General features: G+C 51.6%; 1 protein-coding gene across 1 annotated transcript; it reads left to right on the top strand.

The window, feature by feature from the left end:
• Positions 1-608: 608 nt before the first annotated feature.
• On the top strand, positions 609-5,045 carry LOC130607099 (glyoxylate reductase/hydroxypyruvate reductase-like). The gene is made up of 8 exons (XM_057423927.1): positions 609-720; positions 810-940; positions 1,060-1,132; positions 1,624-1,740; positions 2,252-2,340; positions 3,013-3,117; positions 4,083-4,218; positions 4,661-5,045. The coding sequence occupies exons 1-8, from the start codon at positions 656-658 to the stop codon at positions 5,028-5,030; spliced, it is 1,086 nt and encodes a 361-aa protein (XP_057279910.1). The 5' UTR covers positions 609-655; the 3' UTR covers positions 5,031-5,045.
• The last annotated feature ends 8,790 nt before the right edge of the window (positions 5,046-13,835 follow it).

Consider the following 13,835-nt stretch of genomic DNA (forward strand, 5'->3'; position numbering starts at 1 on the left):
AGATATTGAGGTGCTGGACTGGGTCCAGAGAAGGGCAACGGAGCTGGTGAAGGGCCTGGGACACAGGTGCGATGGGGAACGGCTGAGGGACTTAGGGCATTTAGTCTGAAGAAGGCTCAGGGGGACGTTACTGCTCTCCACCACTACCTGACAGGAGAATGGAGCCAGGGGAAACAGCATCAAGCTACTCCAGAGGAGGTTTAGACTGGAGATTAGGAACAACTTCTTCACCAAAAGGGCAGTCAGGCATTGGAACAGGCTGCCCAGGGAAGGAGTGGAATCACCACCACTGGAAGCATTCAAAGTGTAATCGAGGCCCTTAGTGACATGGTTTAGTGGTGGTGCTGGCAGTGCTGGGGGAACGCTTAGATCTGACGGTCTAAAAAGGTCTTTTCCAACTTGGCTGATTCCGTGATTCTGGGGTGGGCCAGCAGCCAGGCCTTGTGCCCTCTGTCCGTGTGTCCATCGCCCAAACACTTTGCAGAGGCCCTGCCAGCCTGCCCCAATGGCCGCTCACACTGCGCGGCCGCCTGCCTAGCCGGGGCGGGGCGGGGCAGGGCGGCACTGCCGGGGCGGGGCGGCGCGGAGCGGAGCGGCCGCCCGGGGTCGCTGCGGTGGCAGCGGTGACGGGTTGGGTTGGTTCCGCGTCGTGGCCATGGCGGTGTTCGTGACGCGGCGGATCCCGGCCGAGGGGCTGCGCGTACTGTCTCAGGCTGGCGGGTGAGCGCGGGACTGGGTCCAAGTGCGGGTGGGTCGTTTCCGCCCTCGGCCCCGTTCCGGGGCCTTGGTGACGGGCCGCTCTCTCGCAGGTGCCGCGTCCAGCAGTGGGACTCGGAGGAGCCGGTGCCGCGGACCGAGCTGCTGGCGGGAGTGGCGGGGAAGCACGGGGTGCTCTGCCTGCTGTCCGACCGCATCGACCGCGAGGTGCTGGAGGCAGCTGGTGGGTGCGGCCTGCGGGACTGGACTGCCCCTCTCCCGTTCCTTTCCCCGTTCCCTTATCAGCGTTCGCTCGCCCTTCCGGGGCGATGCTGGGCAGCAGCGTGCTGTGGTGTCTTGTAGGTCCTGGCCTGAAAGTCATCAGCACCATGTCCGTGGGGTTTGACCACCTCGCCCTGGAGGAAATCAAGAAGCGGTAACCTTTCCCTGTGCTGTACCTCACCCTGCCCTGTGAGGGATGGGGTCCAGCCGGGGGAGGTGGTTGGGAAGCAGGGTGAAGCTCAGAGCTCATCCCGCTGTTCACACAGCAGATTACACAGTGGATTGCTTGACCCAGGCGTGGTGGGTGGCTTTGACAGAGCATGGGGCTGGATAGGTGGATAGGGTTTGTGACCTCCACCTCCCTCTTGGTAGGGTATGGCTAGGGTCACCTCCAACCCAGCTGGGGTTGGAGGAGCCTCTCGATGTCAGGGTATGGTTGGGATCTCCCCCCAACTGCTGTTGAGATGACTCTTTGGAGGACGGGCTGAGAAGCCAAAAGGGATGTCCTCTTGCATGTGGTACTGCAGATACATAGAAGAGGGAACTTCAGCAACTTGCCCAGAACATCAGCGACTTGCCCAGAAATTTTGAGGTAGAACCCCAAGGCTGGCAGCATTGCCCCAGAGACCTTTGCTTACCTTGCAGTGGGATCCGTGTGGGGTATACCCCTGATGTCCTGACCGATGCCACCGCAGAGCTGTCTGTAGCTTTACTTCTGTCTGCATGCCGCCGGCTGCCAGAGGCAGTGGAGCAGGTGAAGAAGTGAGTATCACCATCAGCCAGCTGGGGCAAGAGCTGGCACCAACCTCCTTGCAGGCCAAGGTGGGAGTCCCCTGCAGTTCCATGGCTTTTCATAGACATGCTGCTCAGGGGCTGTAAGAGGGGCAGAGCTCCCCTCTGTATGCTAGGTAGAGGGCTTGTGGGAAAGGGCACCCAAAGCCACTGCAGACCCCTCTAGGAGAGCACACACGGAAGGTCTGTCCAGAGCTCCCTGAATGGCAGTTGCTCCAGGGCTGGGGATAGCAGTGCCTAATTTAAATCAGTCCCAAGGCAGCTGCTTCTGCAGCATACCCAAGGAGACCTGCAGGAGACCACCAAGGTCCCTTGAAGCAGGAACCTCAGAAGCTGTCTGTAAGATCACCTGGCTGTGTCAGAGGGACTGGCCACCCCCAGCATTGTACTGTATGTACTTGCCCAAAGGCTGGACTGGGCTATGAGCAGGCTCTCTGCTGCTGCCATCTGACATCTGTTTCTACCTCACTTTCTCTACTAGTGGTGGCTGGACAACATGGAAGCCCTTGTGGATGTGTGGTTATGGTCTGTCTGATAGTACGGTGGGCATCATAGGTCTGGGGAGAATAGGTAAGTGCAGGTCACGCACAAGATTTGTGTGTCTCCAGTGACAGCAAGGTGGTTCTGGAGGTGTTCAGCCAAGGTGGTGTCCCTGTTGCTCACCTCTTTGAAGTCCATGACAGCAACAAGGAGAGCTGTCAAGATCTCTGAGCAGTGATCTTGACTCATCAGGCCTAAACCTTGAAAGTTTAAAGCGTTCAAACGCATCCAGTACATATAAATGGTAGAGCAAACTGGATGTCATCCTCTTGATATTCAGGTAAACAAAAGCCCTGACAAAGTCCAAGGTGACATGTTTGTCATCCATTCAGTTGTGGACTTTGTCAGATGGCTATTTCTTTCCTCACTTTCCAGTTTGCTCCCTAGAGTATCTTCAGGTTTAACATCCCATTGCTCCAGTTCCACAGTTTTGCTATGGGAGTTCAGTCCTGCTCACTTCAGAAGCAGCAGAAGACCTCCACCCCGTGCTCGCCATGCTCCAGGCTGGGAAGCAGCCTGGCAGGAGGAATCCCACCACAGTGACCCTTTAGCAAGCAGTGTGCTTTCTACTCTTAAGCGTGAGCTCACTGAAGGATGGATTGCCTGGAGAGTACTGACAGACCCTCGCAGCCCAGCACGGGTCTCTGTGTAGCATGCATCGTGCAGGCACAGCGGCTGAACAGTCTTCTCTTTTCCTTCTAGGACAGGCAGTTGCCCGCCGCCTAAAGCCATTTGGGGTCAAGAAGTTTTTGTACACTGGCAGTGGCCCAAAACCAGAGAGTGATGTGGAGTTTGAAGCTGAGTTCGGTAAGCAAGGCTTCAGGAGCAGGGGCAGCATCCATTTCATGGCAGCACAGAGAACTATTGGGGCTCACTGGGGAGTTGTCGCTCCCTGGGAGCGGGTCCAGCAGAGAAGGGAGGTTCCAGGTGGCTTCCTCAGTGTAGCTGGCATGAACTACAGTGGGGGCAGCAAAGGAAGGAATGGGAATCCCAAAGGCTTCTCATGCAGTGTTAGTGGATGGCAGGGAGAGAGACCTGCCTTCTTTGAGTCAGGTGATTCCAGCCAGTAAGCTGCACATACCTAGGCTCCAACTGACAGCCAGCCATTGTTGTGGGCTGTGGTGGTTTCAGCTGCTTTTGCCTTTCAGCTTTCTCCTGTGTCCATCCATTTATGATTTTCAGTTAGTTTCATTTGTGCAAGGGAGTGGAATGTAGCAGGGAAGGGAAAGTGGCAGCTGTGCCTTTGAGGAGGGGATGGATCTTTGGCAGGACTTCTCCTGCCCCTTGCACTTTCCTCTCACCTCCAGGAGTGAAAGTGACCCTGCCTGTGGCAGGGGGATGGAACTAAATGGTCTTTTAAGGTCCCTTCTAACCCAAACCATTCTTTCATGATTCTACAATGATTCTATGAAGTCATCTGTAAGTGACACATAGAGAGATTTAATGCTGGCATAAGCTGGTGCTGCCATATTTTGCTGCCTAAATGTGAAGTATGTACCACGGCCTCCTTTAGGCCAGATGGCTGAAGCATTGCTAGATTCCCCTTTGGCTTGGTTTTAATTCAAAAGTGAAATGAAACATCGCAGTAGTTTCTGTAGGGATGTGTATGATTTTTGTTGGGTGTTTGATGGTCCTTGTGTCTCCCCATTTGTTGAGAGGGGTCTCTCCAGAGCAGCACTCACTTGCAGATGAACTTTTTGGATAAAGAAGGTTGTTGAGGTCTGTTGGTGAGATTCCCCAGGCCAAACTGTGACCTGTTTTTCTCCACTCAGTCCCACTCACAAGGCTGGCCGAAGAATCAGACTTTGTTGTGGTGACATGTGCTTTGACTCCAGCCACCCAAGGAATGTGCAACAAGGACTTCTTCACCAGAATGAAGAAGACCTCTGTGTTTGTCAACACAAGCAGGTAATCACAACCCAGTCTCCTGCAAAGGGCTGGGGCGTTGGGGGTTGACAGTCACTCCTGACAATTACAGCTGCATGGAGAATCTGGTAGGATGAGATGTGCTTCCACTGCAGGTCCAGACAGTCTGTACACCCTTCATGGCCCAAGGTGTCTTGGGACCAAGGCAAAGGCAGCATAAGTTATTCCATCACACAGCTGCCCCAGAGTTGTCCTGTGCTTGGGCACTCAGCTCCTCTCCCACTGCTGGGCAGCCTGGACCAGAAGAAATAGTAGCCCATTGTGCTGCGAGGTTCAGGCAGATCCAGAGAGAGTCTGAAATCTTCTCAGGCAGACGGGATCCAGGTGCCTCTACTGAGGCTGTCCCACATGGGCTGTGTCCTGGCTATGTGCCCCTCAGAGCCCATGGGACCTCTCAGCAGCATGGGGTCTCTGTTTTTGCCAGGGGATCTGTGGTGAACCAGGAGGATCTGTACAACGCACTGGCCCATGGCCAGATCGCAGCAGCAGGCCTGGACGTCACAACACCGGAGCCACTGCCCACTGATCACCCCTTGCTCTCCCTCAAGAACTGTGGTGAGTGGCTGGGCCCCCAGTCTGCTCTGACAGCCTGCACTTTGAGTGCCTCATGTGCCCATGGCTGGGGACCTGCTAGCTGGAGTGACAGGGATTCCCTGCCCCTGTTAGCCTGCCAGTGTGACCAAGCACTGAAACGTGAAAGGACAGGAAGGTCAAGTGTCTTTAAGCAAACTGTAGGTAGGCACTGCACAATGCAGAGAGCTGGTAGGGTGGAAGACCTCATCAACATGATGTAAAACAAACGTGGGAGGTATTTTGATTCTCCAGAAAGCGGCTCAGGTCGGCTCATTTTTTAACACCTTCCTGATGGATCTCCATTTGATCGTTAAAGGCGTGGGGAGAAATCCATGGAAGAGTCTTGATACCAGTGGGTGCCTGAATGAGAAACTGAATCCCTGCTCATGCCCTGCTAAGCTGTGGTGTAGATGTTCTGCTAGAACATAGGTAGATACAGAATAGATACTGAATAGATAGAGAAGATATATATATAATAATTACATATATAAAAATGTGTAGTAGTATATATCATTATATACCTAGAGTGTATGATGTATATAATATATAGATAATACATGTTTGTATTCTAGCATATATTCTGTTAGAAACATTTCCCATGTGGCTAAAATTCTGGGTGCTGAGTCTGCCTAGAAGAATTTTGGCCTTGGGAGTGCTGCAGCCACTGTAGAGCTCTCCAGCTATCCCATCCACTGTGAGCCTGGGCTGCCAGGCGCAGGTTCAGCCTACGTGCTCAAAAGCACAGTTCACTTAAGTGCTGCAGTGCTGGCCTTGTCCTGACATCCACATTCGCCATCAGATGTCAGCAAATTATACAGCCCCTAGCTGAAGAGGCCAGCAGGTGCTCATGCTATGGGATGAGCAGAGATTTCTTTGCAGATCTAGCTGTATCCCCTGGACAAACTAGGGCAACTTTGACTGGTAAAGTGGAGCCCAGTGAGTTCAGGCAGCCTGTTTTCTGTATGGTGACAAGCGGCAGGCCAGTAGGAAGATGTTGGTCTCAGGACTAGTGCATGTATTCTTCAGAGGAGATTGGGTTGGATGAAGCAGGTTGGGTAGGAAGGTGCTTGCTCAGCTGCTCTTGTGCTTCAGTATTGTCAGGCTGCTGGACTGGAAGTGGGAGTGCCTGCCATTAGAGGCAGTAGCTGATCACTGTTAGTTTCACTAATGCTTTCCTGAAAGCTTGCTGAGAACTGCTATGTGGGGCACAATGATGTTTTAGTGCAAGACATCAGCAGCCCTCAGAGTTTACCTGGGATCGTCATTGTAGCAGACTGAAGGGACTGTGCAGGGTGGCATCTTCCATGGCCTCACTGCACACCAGCGCAGCTTCATCCTCAGAGGCACCACGGGCTCACAGGCAGCCTGGGATGAGTTAGGGACAGCTCCTGGTGTAGTCACTGCCTCCCCTCATGTGGCCTTCAGTGAGTAACTTGGCCCAGTCCTTGTAAAATGGGGCGAGGAGCTTTGCTGCTCCAGATAGGGAATGTGTAGGCCAGGCTAGGTACTCAGCGGGACTGACTCAGACACAAGCCAGTAAAGCTCACTTGTATCCCTTGAGGCAGAAAATACATAAAACAGAAACACAACACAGAGAAGACACAGCTTTCTAGTTGGAAAGTGAATGTATGCAGTTGTCTGCAGCCCCGTTGCTGGTGCAGTAGCAGGGTGCCTGTTCCTACCTGAATGCTCAGCTTTGCTGAGGTGACCAGCCTTCCTGAGAGCTGATGGCACGAGCAGGGCCAGAATAGCCTCCTCTCACGTTGTTGAGTGCCATGGTGGCGTTCGTGACACGGCGGATCCCGGCCAAGGGGCTGCGTGTACTCTCTCAGGCTGGCGGGTGAGCGTGGGTCTGGGTCCAAGTGCGGGTAGGTCGGTTCCGCCCTCGGCCTCGTAAAATAAAAAGGAGCAACCAATCTTTGTTGTGTTTGAAGGATCCAAGGAGAATGTCCAGGATTGGTGGCACCAAAGACTGAGTTATTTGGCAGCTTGGCCAGGTCACCATTTGATTACCTAACTTGGGAAAAGAACTAACTTTAAAGTTTGATACGCGGATTGACTCCACAACCCGTTAAAGTTGTAAAGTAGGTATGCTTTTTATTCAGCGCTAAGATGCACGGGGATAATTCCTCAAAGTCATGCATACCTCAGTGTTGTTTCCCACTACATTTATTCTTTAAAGTTATATATATGCATGAAGTTGCACAATACGCCTATACATATTCATGTCCTATCCCACTTCATATTATAATAAGCTAGAAGGTCCTTTGCACCTGTGCAGTGCTCCCTCTGGTCGTGGGCAGTGGTTTCATGATGAAGTAAATGAGTCTTCCTCCTGTGGGTAGGGGTCTTCAAGATGAAGTAAATGAGTCTTCCTCTTCTTGAACTTTTCACCTTTTAGTCTTCACTCAAGTTGTCCTAAAGTGAACTGCCTTCATTATAATACTAAAAATCACATCCACAGCTCAGAAAGACCCCAGCCTGTGTGAAGACCCTTCCACAGAGCATGCATAGTGATTAGAGTCATAGGATCACAGAATCATAGAATGGTTTGGTTTGGAAAGGTCTTTAAGATCATTCCCCCCCCATGGGTAGAGACATCTCATACTCGAACATGATGTTCAAGGCCCTGTCCAACCTGGCCTTGAACACCCCCAGGGATGCAGCACTCACCACTTCTCTGGGCAGTCTGTTCCAGTGCCTCATCCCCTCACAGTAAAGAACTTCCTCCTTATATCCAATCTAAACTTCCCCTGTTTTCAGTTAAACCCATTACCCCTTGTCCTGTCACTACAGTCCCTAATGAAGAGTCCCTCTCCAGTATCCTTATAGGCCCCCTTCAGATACTGGAAGGCTGCTATGAGGTCTCCATGCAGCCTTCTCCAGGCTGAACAGACCCAACTTTCTCAGCCTGTCTTCATATGGGAGGTGCTCCAGTCTCCTGATCATCCTCGTGGACTCCTCTGGACTTGTTTCAACAGTTCCATGTCCTTTTTATATTGAGGACACCAGAACTGCACACAATACTCCAAGTGAGGTCTCATGAGAGCAGAGTAGAGGGGCAGGATCACCTCCTTTGACCTGCTGGTCACACTCCTTTTGATGAAGCCCAGGATACAGTTGCCTTTCTGGGCTGTGAGAGCACAGTGCCGGGAATGAGACATCAAATATTACAATTTTATGTAGATTACAACCGATCGCTGTCACTGGGACTGTACTTCCTGTACCTTTTGCGTATAAATGTAATGAGAAGGCTGCATTGGTGTGTTTGACTTGTGGAACAGTCCACTGAGCACCCAGCCTGAATAAATAGTATCTCTAGTGAGCGTGTCAAATTGGTTTACATCACACCAGGCGCAAATGGACTTTTCAGGCAACAGATGCACAGAGAACCTATAAACTGTGTCCTTAGCTGTGTGGCTTGAGATTCAAAAATCTGCTATAACTGTTCAGAACTGCTTTCCTTGAGTGCCTTGGCTTATCACCACTCCTGAGCCAGTAGCTTCACTCACAGGCACAAAGTGTTCTCAGAACCTGCCCAGTAAATGCACTCTGTCTCGGAAAATCACAGCTCAGTGGCAAAAGTGACAACATGATCTGGGCAAGGTTAAGGGAATGTGTGTTTCCCTGCATGCATCTGGAAGTCAGCTCCAGTGGGATGAAGCCAGCCTTTCATGCCAGACCTGAGGGTATTTTGCTCACAGACTCAGTCCTGCTCCTGTAGATCACATCACTGTGCGCAGCTTGGTGACAAAATCCTTTTGCACTACATGAGCCAGCAGCAGCCTGGTTCTACAAGCCTCTTCACTTTACAGGTGACAGCCCACAGGGCAAGAAGCTTATGGCTGCCTTTTGGAAAGGTGCTAGCTCCTCAGTCCTGAAGAGGCTGTCTGCGCCCTACATCTTACTGGTGTCCTATGTGACAGGGTGCAGCTCAGAGCCACAGAGTTTCTGAAGCTGGAGAAACCTCCATACACCACCTTGTCCAGCTTCTGCCCAAAGCAGGGTCACCTGGAGCCATTGCCATGTCCAGCTGGGATTAGGTATCTCTGCAGATGGAGGCTCCACAATCTCTTTGGACAACTGGTTCCAGTGTTCAGCCACCCTCAAAGTGAAAAAGTGTTTTTCTTCCATTTTGGTGGAATTTCCTGTGTCTCAGTGTATGCCCATCACCTTGCCACTGGACACTGTTGAGAAGAGCCTGTCTTCTGCATCTCTGTTCCCCCACCAGGTATTCATACACAGTGATAGGACCTCCTGAGCCTTCTTTTTCCTCAGCTCCTGCACTGGTCAAAACCATGTTGTCAGGCCAGGCACAGATGGGATTGCACTTGAGCCTGCTGCTGACACCCATAGCTTCCTCACCCATATTGCCCCATCTCAAGTGCTGCTCAGAGCCATGGGTCTTGCATCACAGGATTGTGTGCTTGATTTTCAAAAGGCAGGAGTTTTATGAGCACAGAACAAATGGATCATGATTTCCTGTAAGTCTCTGCCTTGTGGATGACTGTGTTCAGTGTTGAAGGAGGTGCAGGTCTTGCTGAAGTGTTCCCAGGCAATGAGGATGGAGGGGTGAAGGCACTGACCACGTTTCTGACTTCAGTGTGTGATGCAACCCTTCCCTCCATGGGACACTGCAAGGTTCTGGCCCTCTACATGTCCACCTTTTACACTGATGGCTGTAGGAGTGTGGCTCACATCTCCAGACACAGAGGGCAGATCAAAGTGGTCCAGCTTTTCCAAATCCTTGAGTTTTTTTAAGCTGTCAGGTTGGAGAGAGGGGAGGTGGGAGAGAGCACTCAATGCCATTTGAGTTGTGGTACCTTGCCTTCCAGTGTGGGGGCGTCAGGAGTGTCTGCCCACCCCCTCTCTCCCTTCATGAATGACTTCTATCCATCTCTGCTGATTCTTCCCAAAAGTGCATGAAACCTCCATTCACTTTCATCCTAGCCTGGCAGCAGTCCAGCTTGCTAAAGGTGGGCAGAAGAAGGGAGACCAGGGCCAGGGTCCTGGCAAGAGAAGCCTGCGGCTGCTGCTGGTCCTGCTGTGTGGTGCAGGCAGCCTGCCCACTGGAGGAGCATACAGTCACCTGGAGCCCTACCCAGCTCCTCATCAGCCAGCACTTGGGGATGTAGGAGGAAACTGGGAGCACTGTGGGAGAACTGGAGGGACTGAGTCAGGACCATAAAGCAGGGTCTGGGAGAAAGGAATGGGAGATGCATGGGGTCAGCTGCTGGTTAGGTAGGAAAGTCTGTAGATCAGCCAGGAGGCTGTATGGCACATCCAGAGGGGTTCCAACTGCTCTGCCACTGCAAGACAAACCAAAGCAGTGTGAAACCATCGCTGGGTAAGCAGACCTGCTTGTCCCTTGAGGGCACAGAGCAGCAGCAGGTGGCTGCACCATCTCTCTCTGCTTTGGGTGCTCCCATCCCACTTCATGCTCCCAAGGCTGGCCTGTTTCGCCTTCTTTGGGCCTTTCAGAGCAGATGTATCAGTAAAGCTACCCTAAGAAATAAACCCTTTTAATTAGCACTTCACCTGTACACAGAAATTGTGCTATTTGCAAAACATAGGCAATTTTTCTAAGCCTGAAGGGTCTGTCTGCGCAATGGAGCATCCAGTCTGTTTGTGACCTCTTTGGTGACTGGCTCGCAGCCATACACAGAAGGATGTATATTTCTTCTTCTTGTCCAATAGAACAAACTGGATAGCCATTCATTTTTTCCCATCTGGTGTTTTATAGATCCTGCATATACATATCTGTGTAAAAAAAAGACATACACACACACATGAATGCATACTTTGCATTTAATATTTCCCGTATTTCCTCTAATTCCTTTCTTTTGGTAAAATACCAGCCTGTGCTGGCTCTCCAGAGCAACCCCTGGCCAGCTCCCCACTCGTTTGTGCATGCTGTGAAGGTGAATCATAGAATCATAGAATAGTTAGGGTTGGAAAGGACCTTAAGATCATCTAGTTCCAACCCCCCTGCCATGGGCAGGAGTACCTCACACTAAACCATCCACCCAAGGCTCTGTCCAGCCTGGCCTTGAGCACCACCAGGGATGGAGCATTCACAACTTCTCTGGGCAACCCATTCCAGTGCCTCACCACCCTTACAGTAAAGAACTTCTTCCTTGTATCCAATCTAAACTTCCCCTGTTTAAGTTTTAAGATGTTACCCCTTGTCCTATCACTACAGTCTCTAGTGAAGAGTCTCTCCCCAGCATCCTTATAGCCCCCTTCAGATACTGGAAGGCTGCTATGAGGTCTCCATGCAGCCTTCTCTTCTCCAGGCTGAACAGCTCCAACTTTCTCAGCCTATCTTCATATGGGAGGTACTCCAGTCTCTTGATCATCCTCCTGGTCCTCCTCTGGGTTTGTTCCAACAGCTTCATGTCCTTTTTATGTTGAGGACACAATACTCCCAAGTGGGGTCTCACGAGAGCAGAATAGAGGGGCAGTATCACCTCCTTTGACCTGCTGGTCACGCTCCTTTTGATGCAGCCCAGGATACGATTGGCTTTTTGGGCTGCAAGCACACACTGAAGCCGGCTCATGTTCATTTTCTCATCAACCAACACCCCCAAGTCCTTCTCCTCAGGGCTGCTCTGAATCTCTTCTCTGCCCAACCTGTAGCTGTGCCTGGGACTGCTCTGACCCAGGTGTAGGACCTTGCACTTGGTATGGTTAAACTTCATGAGGTTGGCATCAGCCCACCTCACAAGTGTGTCAAGGTCCCTCTGGATGGCATTCCCTCCCTCCTGCATATCAACCGAACCACACAGCTTGGTGTCATCGGCAAACTTGCTGAGGGCGCACTCAATCCCACTGTCCATGTCACTGACAAAGATGTTGAACAAGACAGGTCCTAACACCAATCCCTGAAGGACGCCATTCGTTACTGGTCTCCAGCCGGACATTGAGCCGTTGACCACAACTCTTTGTGTGCGGCCATCCAGCCAGTTCTTTATCCGTCGAGTGGCCTGTCTATCAAATTGATGTCTCTTCAATTTAGAGACAAGGATGTCGTGTGGGACAGTGTCAAACGCGTAAATACATCAGGCTTACATCATATACATAAGGCTTAGCCATGGAATCTTTACCTGTCACAATATTCTCTTCCCACCTTTTCCTTCTGAATTGTTTTCCCGCTGTGTTTGACTTCTTCAGCCACAGGAGGCCAGGGGGAGGCCATCCCACTGCTTCTGCCTGCTCCTTGCAGCTTTGCACCCGCCACTGTCCTCCACCATGGCCTCTTCCACCAACTTTTGCTGGCTTCTTGTGACATGCTGCACAGTGTCTGTCAGCCTACCTGAGCTGGGGTGATGCTTCATAGCCTTTACTTGGTCTACCACGCTTTGCTTCACCCTGGAGTTTCAGAATGTTAAAGCAATTAATCAGTCACTGATTTGTGGCATGGGACTTTTTGTGTTATCTGGATATGCTGGTGAAAACTGAGCTGTAAATTCTGTTCTTACTGTCTGGTTTGTTTCAGACAGATCCTTCCACCCCTGGGAAACTCTTCAGAGCTCTGCAAAACCTTTCTGAAATCTGAAATTAGATGAACAGGTGCCATGTCTTTCTCCACTTGCTGGCAGGAGGCTGGGCTGCTGCTGGAGAATCAAGGAAGCTGGGTTTGTCCTAGCCAGGTCCACAGCCAGCTTTGCTTTCCTTCTGTGCAGACTTGCAGGGGTTGGCCTTAACAGTTAGCACATTGATGCTGTCACTTCTGTAAAAGCCTCCCAGTGGGAGCAGCCTCCCTGAGCATGGTTTTCACACTTCCCCGGTGCAAGGCTATCAAATTCCCAGTGCTTTGCTTTTGTGTTCTGCTGCCAGTGGGCTCAGTGGAAAGAGAGAAAGCTGGCTGACTAGGTCAGGAGGCAGCTCTAGGAGATGTGTCCCAGCGTCACCTAGCCTCTCAAGCCATGGGGCCACTACAGGTGGGGCCACAGAGCTGCAGTGAGCTGAGCACCGGCCTCTGCCAGTGACTTGGTTGTGTGCTCCACTGGAGGAGATGGAAATGTCACCCTCTTCAGTACAGCAGGAATTTGCCGGGATTTTAGGAGTGCATGCCAGGGTAGGACTAAAGCAACCTCTGGCTTTCACTACATGAAGATAATGTCCTTTCAAATATAAATCACCCCAGCAAAGCTTGCAGCTCTTCAGAGGATACAGGAGTGTGGAGGAATGGCAGCTCCTTGTAAAAAGCCAGCAAAATGACTGGATCTCATCTGTCTCCCCATCCCATCCCAGTCCATCCCATCCCAATCAATTCCCATCCCATCCAGCCAGCAAAGTGACTGGATGTCATCTGTCTCCCCATCCCATCCCATCCCATTCTATCCCATCCCAACCCATCCCGTCCCAGTACATCCCATCCCACCCCACCCTGGGCATACATCCTGGGTTTTGAGGAGGAGCCATGGCTCTCCAGGGAGTGCTGGGAGTGAGAACCAATTTCCCAGAGGTTATATCACCCTGGACTGGAAAAGTACTTGCCAGAGGGCTGGTGATGGGACCAAATCCAGCCAACTTTACCCCCACCAAATTAATTGGTCACTTCTCAGAGCAAAGTCTATTTGTTGGGATCCAGTTGTTTAATTAATAATTCTGCTATGGGGCATGGCTGCACTCTGATTTTAGGATATGCTGTGTCTCCATGAATAAAGCTGAGCACCAGCAGTGGCACTGGCTCCTGGGAGGAGCGGGGGACCTGGCCTGCAGGTCTGTGCCCATGGTTCTGCATGCCCCTTGCCTGGGGAGAGTAGGTCTGGGTGGTCCTTCCCACCCAGAATCCCCTAGAAGTCCCTGTTCCATGCCTTGGGGAAAGGGGCTAGATGTGCTGCTGCTTGCTGGTGCACCGCTCACCTCCTCTTTGCCTCCCTGGGGTAAACATGGTCATGTCGCACTGTGGTGGTGCTATGGTTCCTGCCATTGCTAAAGAGTGAGTGGTGGCCATAGCCTGGTGATGGTTTGCAGCTACCAGATCTGTTCCTGACAAAACTGGTAATCTTCTGCTGGAA

The sequence above is a fragment of the Pezoporus wallicus genome, unplaced genomic scaffold (assembly GCF_028554395.1).
Source record: "Pezoporus wallicus isolate ANWC-B61680 ecotype Strahan unplaced genomic scaffold, APGP_CSIRO_Pwel_v1 contig_7363, whole genome shotgun sequence".
NCBI lineage: Eukaryota > Metazoa > Chordata > Aves > Psittaciformes > Psittacidae > Pezoporus > Pezoporus wallicus.

Excerpts from the sequence above, each read along its gene's own strand:
- LOC130607099 (XM_057423927.1), top strand. The coding sequence starts at position 656 with ATGGCGGTGTTCGTGACGCGGCGGATCCCGGCCGAGGGGCTGCGCGTA. Across the intron at positions 2,341-3,012 it reads CATAGGTCTGGGGAGAATAG|GACAGGCAGTTGCCCGCCGC; the intron begins GTAAGTGCAGGT and ends TTTTCCTTCTAG. Across the intron at positions 3,118-4,082 it reads GGAGTTTGAAGCTGAGTTCG|TCCCACTCACAAGGCTGGCC; the intron begins GTAAGCAAGGCT and ends TTCTCCACTCAG.